Source organism: Zeus faber (genome assembly GCF_960531495.2).
Source record: "Zeus faber genome assembly, chromosome: 5".
Taxonomy (NCBI): domain Eukaryota; kingdom Metazoa; phylum Chordata; class Actinopteri; order Zeiformes; family Zeidae; genus Zeus; species Zeus faber.
The window spans coordinates 35,673,871-35,678,824 of NC_137192.1; the positions used below are offsets into that span (position 1 = coordinate 35,673,871).

Below are 4,954 nucleotides of genomic sequence, written 5' to 3' on the forward strand. Positions count from 1 at the left end.
TGTGTGTGTGTGTGTGTGTGTGTGTGTGTGCACCTGCGTAGGAAGGCTTCCAGGGCCTGGAAGCAGGCCTCTCGGAGCTCGTCGTCCTCCACGGCAGTGAGCTTCATCACGATGGGAAGCAGCTTCTCCAGGTGGTTCCCTGCAGGACAACATGGATCCATCAGGTGTTAATCAATACTGATCAGAACAGTTCTCCACAGGTCGGCGCTAACGGTGCCCGGTTCCCTGTGGCAAGTAAAACAAGATACTGTTAAGGTAGATAATATGACTATACTCATATTTAATAGTATCATAAATGTGGTATCTAATTCACGAATACTATCATTTATAATATTGCTTTGTATTTACTTAACTGCTTAACTGCATGGTGATTCATGAGATGTTTTTAAAAATCTCTAAAATCTCTAAAACAGGTTTTAAAGTTCTAAAATAGCAACATTAGACAGCTAGGTCCATGTTTTTACAAAAGAAAAACTCAGGCCGTCATGTGGAGAAAGCCCTCACCCACTCTGTGGCCGCCCTGTCTGCTGACCGTCACCAGGCACTGGACGTAGGTCCTGGTCAGCGAGCTGGGCGGGCCCTCGGCCAGCTCCGCCAATAGGTGTTCGGTGAGCTGCGAGAAGAGGGCGGAGCTACAGCCTGGGACCAGGTGACCCAGGGCTAAGATGGCGCGCTTCCTCACAGCCATCCTGGAGCTGGTTAGCTGATCACACGGTGTGAAGGGAAAGACGGAGGGAGACGTCAGTTCTTTTCTTCTATGAAGACCGACTGAGGAGAAGCACCTTTGTCTTTTTTATGAAAAAAATCAAGAAAGAATCTCATTTATCTTCAGTTACCTCCAATCTTTAACTTTCCTTAACCCACTGTTAACAGCTCAAAACTTGTAATGTTCATCATTTCATCTGAACTCATCCAAGCCACTTAGACTTAGCGACTTAAACAAATTCAACGACTTCAGCCAGAAGAAGACGAAGAGGTCGAAGAGGGAGAAGATTTGGGTGGAGACTTAGGTGGAGATGTCAGATGACTGTGATGGGGGACTGACCTGAGGCAGCAGGCTGGACAGGATGGAGCTGTGGAAGCTGACCAGAGCGCCGCTCAGCCTGCAGGGGGCACACGGCCCGATCAGACAGGGACGCATCCAGCAACATGTGAGACAGGATGTGCCATGGTACTGTCATATTCCCAACATGTGAGACAGGAAGACAGGATGTGCCGCGGTACTGTTACCTTCCCAACATGTCAGACAGGATGTCCAGGGCCTCCAACTGGACGGAGACGTCCTGGTGTTTGCCCAGGGCACCAATCAGCTGGCAGGTGATCTTCTTGCACACACTGACCGTGAGGCTCGAACCTGGAGGTCGACACAAAGATCTCTGGTTTTCCATTTTGAAACTCAAAGTGTTGCGTGTGTGTGCTCCATTGTTGAAATGCATGCTGGGATATCTGTGTCAATCCGGGAAGCCATGTTACTGGCCCATGCATGGTCCACATTCAGGGCAGAGCGAGAGCAGGGGAGAGGAGGGGGGTGGGGCCTGTCACTCACCTGATGAAGAGGAAGGGGGCGGGGTCTCTCTCACCTGATGAAGAGGAAGGGGGCGGTGTCTCTCTCACCTGATGAAGGGGAAGGGGGCGGGGTCTCTCTCACCTGATGAAGGGGAAGAGGGCGGGGTCTCTCTCACCTGATGAAGGGGAGGGCAGCTCAGCGATGACGGTTTTCAGCCCCATGCTGGAGACGTCCCTCAGCTGCTCCTTGTTAGACATCATGTTGGAGCAAAGAGTGTCCACCATCACCTCCACCTGGAACTCCTTCACCTTGCTCACCAGAGGGGCCAGGCTGCGATACAAACGCACCCCTGTTGTGTGTGTGTGTGTGTGTGTGTGTGTGTGTGTTTGTGTGTGTTTGCTTGTTTGCGTGTGTGTGTGTGTGTGTGTGTGTGTGTGTGTTTGCTTGTTTGCGTGTGTGTGTGTGTGTGTGTGTGTGTGTGTGTGTTTGTTTGTGTGTGTGTTTGTGTGTGTTTGTGTGTGTTTGTGTGTGTTTGCTTGTTTGCGTGTTTGCGTGTGTGTGTGTGTGTGTGTGTGTGTGTGTTTGTGTGTGTTTGTGTGTGTTTGCTTGTTTGCGTGTTTGCGTGTTTGTGTGTTTGTGTGTGTGTGTGTGTGTGTGTGTGTGTGTGTGTGTGTGTGTGTGTGCCTACCATCGGACAGCCAGGTTCTGCACCTCTCCGTTCTTGTCCTCCAGGAGGCTCAGCAGGCGACTCACAACCTTGTGTTCACTGTCCTCATCCAGACGCAGACTGTCCTTCTGCAGCTCCAGCATCAGGTCATTAGTGGCCATGAACCTGTAGAGAGAGAGAGAGAGAGAGAGTGAGACAGAGAGACAAAGAGAGAGAGAGACCAAAAAGGCCTATCTGGAACATTGGAACCAACAAACCAAAACACAAAACAAACTCCATTGCTATCTGACCCTAAAAAGAGAGGATAGACTGTCAGAATATCTCTAGTATCAGAGACATGAAGCAGAGACAGATCCTGAGCAAGTACAGGCTCAGTGAGCACAGTCCAGACATCGAAAAAGGAAGAAACAACACATCCTGGCTGCCCAAAGAGCAAAGATGATGAGGTCAGTGTAAGACAGGTGAGGTCACAGGTGAGGTCAGTGTAAGACAGGTGAGGTAAAGACAGAGTCTGTCAACCATACCAACACATCAGACAACAGTTTTTCGATAAATTCAACTAAATTTCAGCATCATTCACTGCACTGTCTGATGAGTAAAGATGGCCGTGCTCCTCGGGGAGGGACACACAGCCCCCCTCGCTGGACGCTTCCTCTTAGTGTCATAAGATGAGCTGTAACCTGCCTCCACATACTGCTACTTCCATTTATTTACCTTCTTACTTTTATTGGAATTTTTCATGTTATTACTGTTATGAGGTTCATCTGTTGTTATTGTAAACAATGTTGTTGTTGAGTTATTGTATCTCATGTTGTTGTTGAGTTATTGTATCTCATGTTGTTGTTGTTGAGTTATTGTATCTCATGTTGTTGTTGTTGAGTTATTGTATCTCATGTTGTTGTTGTTGAGTTATTGTATCTCATGTTGTTGTTGTTGAGTTATTGTATCTCATGTTGTTGTTGTTGAGTTATTGTATCTCATGTTGTTGTTGAGTTATTGTATCTCATGTTGTTGTTGAGTTATTGTATCTCATGTTGTTGTTGTTGAGTTATTGTATCTCATGTTGTTGTTGTTGAGTTATTGTATCTCATGTTGTTGTTGTTGAGTTATTGTATCTCATGTTGTTGTTGTTGATTTATTGTATCTCATGTTGTTGTTGTTGAGTGCTACCTGCCTTCTAGCTTTGGCAATACTGTTATAATAACTGTCATGACAATAAAGCTGAATTGAATTGAATTGAGTGAGAGAGAGGGGAGAGAGACAGAGAGAGACAGAGAGACAGAGAGAGAGACAGAGAGAGAGAGACAGATAGAGAGAGAGAGAGAGAGAGAGAGAGAGAGACAGAGAGAGAGACAGAGAGAGAGAGAGACAGAGAGACAGACAGACAGAGAGGTAAAGAGAGAGGAGGGGTCTTGAAATGGCCTCAGGAAGTCTTTATAAAGTACAACACTCACTCATTAAAACACAGGTTTTTTTGTTTTTATTTGGAGAAGTGGCGTAAATTGCCGCAGGCGAAGAGGAGAATGTCACACTCATGGTGTGGCCCCTACACTCATGGTGTGGCCCTTACACTCATTGTCTGGCCCCTACACTCATGGTGTGGCCCTAGACAAACAGGGGCCGCTCCTGTCCCTCCCACTATAAGTACTGAACCTTGGACACACAGTGGATTCACCACCAGCCTCTGTTCGCTGCTGTAGGTTTTGCTTGACACCGTACAACAACGTGACCCTTGACCTCCACCAACACTCAGAGGTATCAGTTCCTTCACGCTCATCACAGCATCACCATCAACAACCAAACAACCAAACAAACAAACAAACAAACAAACAAACAAACAAACGGCCTCCCTAGAGAGGCCCAGCATGCCATCGACACTGAAATGCTCCATCTCAGCTTGAAATAGGACAGATATGTGTCCGGGTGTGTCCCAAACAGAGTAAATGTCCTGCAGAGCGATGAAGGAGAAGGATAAGAAGAGTAAAAGAGGAGCAGGAAGAAGATAAAGAGAGAGAGGCCGGTGAAGCTCAAAACCACAGCCACGTTAAACGGGAGCCGCGGCGCGGTGTCACATCAGGTGGTGTTGGGAAGGGTGGTGTCACCGTCCAGCCGCTCCGTATCTCACCTGAAATCCTTGTCTGTTGACGTCATTTTCTCCAACAGGTTGGAGATGTAGAAGGAGGGGGTGGACATGGCGCTGGCTCTGCGACCGTCGCGGCTGATTGGAGTTGGAACTGCGTGTGAAGTGGAAGTTTGAAGCAGGGGAAGGAGGTGCAACAATGTGGTGAGAGGAGAAGCGGTGGAACTTGACACCGTCCGGTCAAGACACAAATAGACGCTGCTGGAAACTAATTCAACGGTCGTACCGCCACCACATGGACGGAGATCAAGGTTGTCAACGGATAACATGTGCAAAAAAGATCAGCTCGTCCACATTATTATTAGTCTTTCATTTCTGTGTTTTTATTACTAGGTTTCATGACTGTTTTTATTACCAGGTTTCATTACTCTGTTTTTATTATTATGTTTCATTACTGTTTTATTATTACTATGTTTCATTACTGTTTTATTATCACTGTGTTTCATTACTGTGTTTTTATTACTATGTTTCATTACTCTGTTTTTATTATTATGTTTCATTACTGTTTTATTATTCCTATGTTTCATTACTGTTTTATTATCACTGTGTTTCATTACTGTGTTTTTATTACTATGTTTCATTACTCTTTTATTATCACTGTGTTTCATTACTGTGTTTTTATTATTATGTTTCATTACTG

At 46.1% G+C, this 4,954-nt stretch overlaps 1 protein-coding gene across 1 annotated transcript in view; it reads right to left on the minus strand.

Annotated features, from left to right (window-relative positions):
- The window catches only part of LOC307230338 (cullin-associated NEDD8-dissociated protein 1-like), a 24,744-nt gene extending 20,291 nt beyond the window's left edge, over positions 1-4,453 (minus strand). Inside the window, exons 1-7 of the mRNA XM_080000646.1 lie at positions 4,300-4,453; positions 2,196-2,339; positions 1,683-1,837; positions 1,231-1,354; positions 1,046-1,103; positions 505-703; positions 34-139 (exon numbers count right to left, since the gene is read on the minus strand). Of these exons, the coding sequence (XP_079856772.1) occupies positions 34-139; positions 505-703; positions 1,046-1,103; positions 1,231-1,354; positions 1,683-1,837; positions 2,196-2,339; positions 4,300-4,367 (854 nt within the window). The 5' untranslated portion in view covers positions 4,368-4,453. The remainder of the gene's footprint in view (positions 1-33; positions 140-504; positions 704-1,045; positions 1,104-1,230; positions 1,355-1,682; positions 1,838-2,195; positions 2,340-4,299) is intronic.
- Positions 4,454-4,954: the final 501 nt, after the last annotated feature.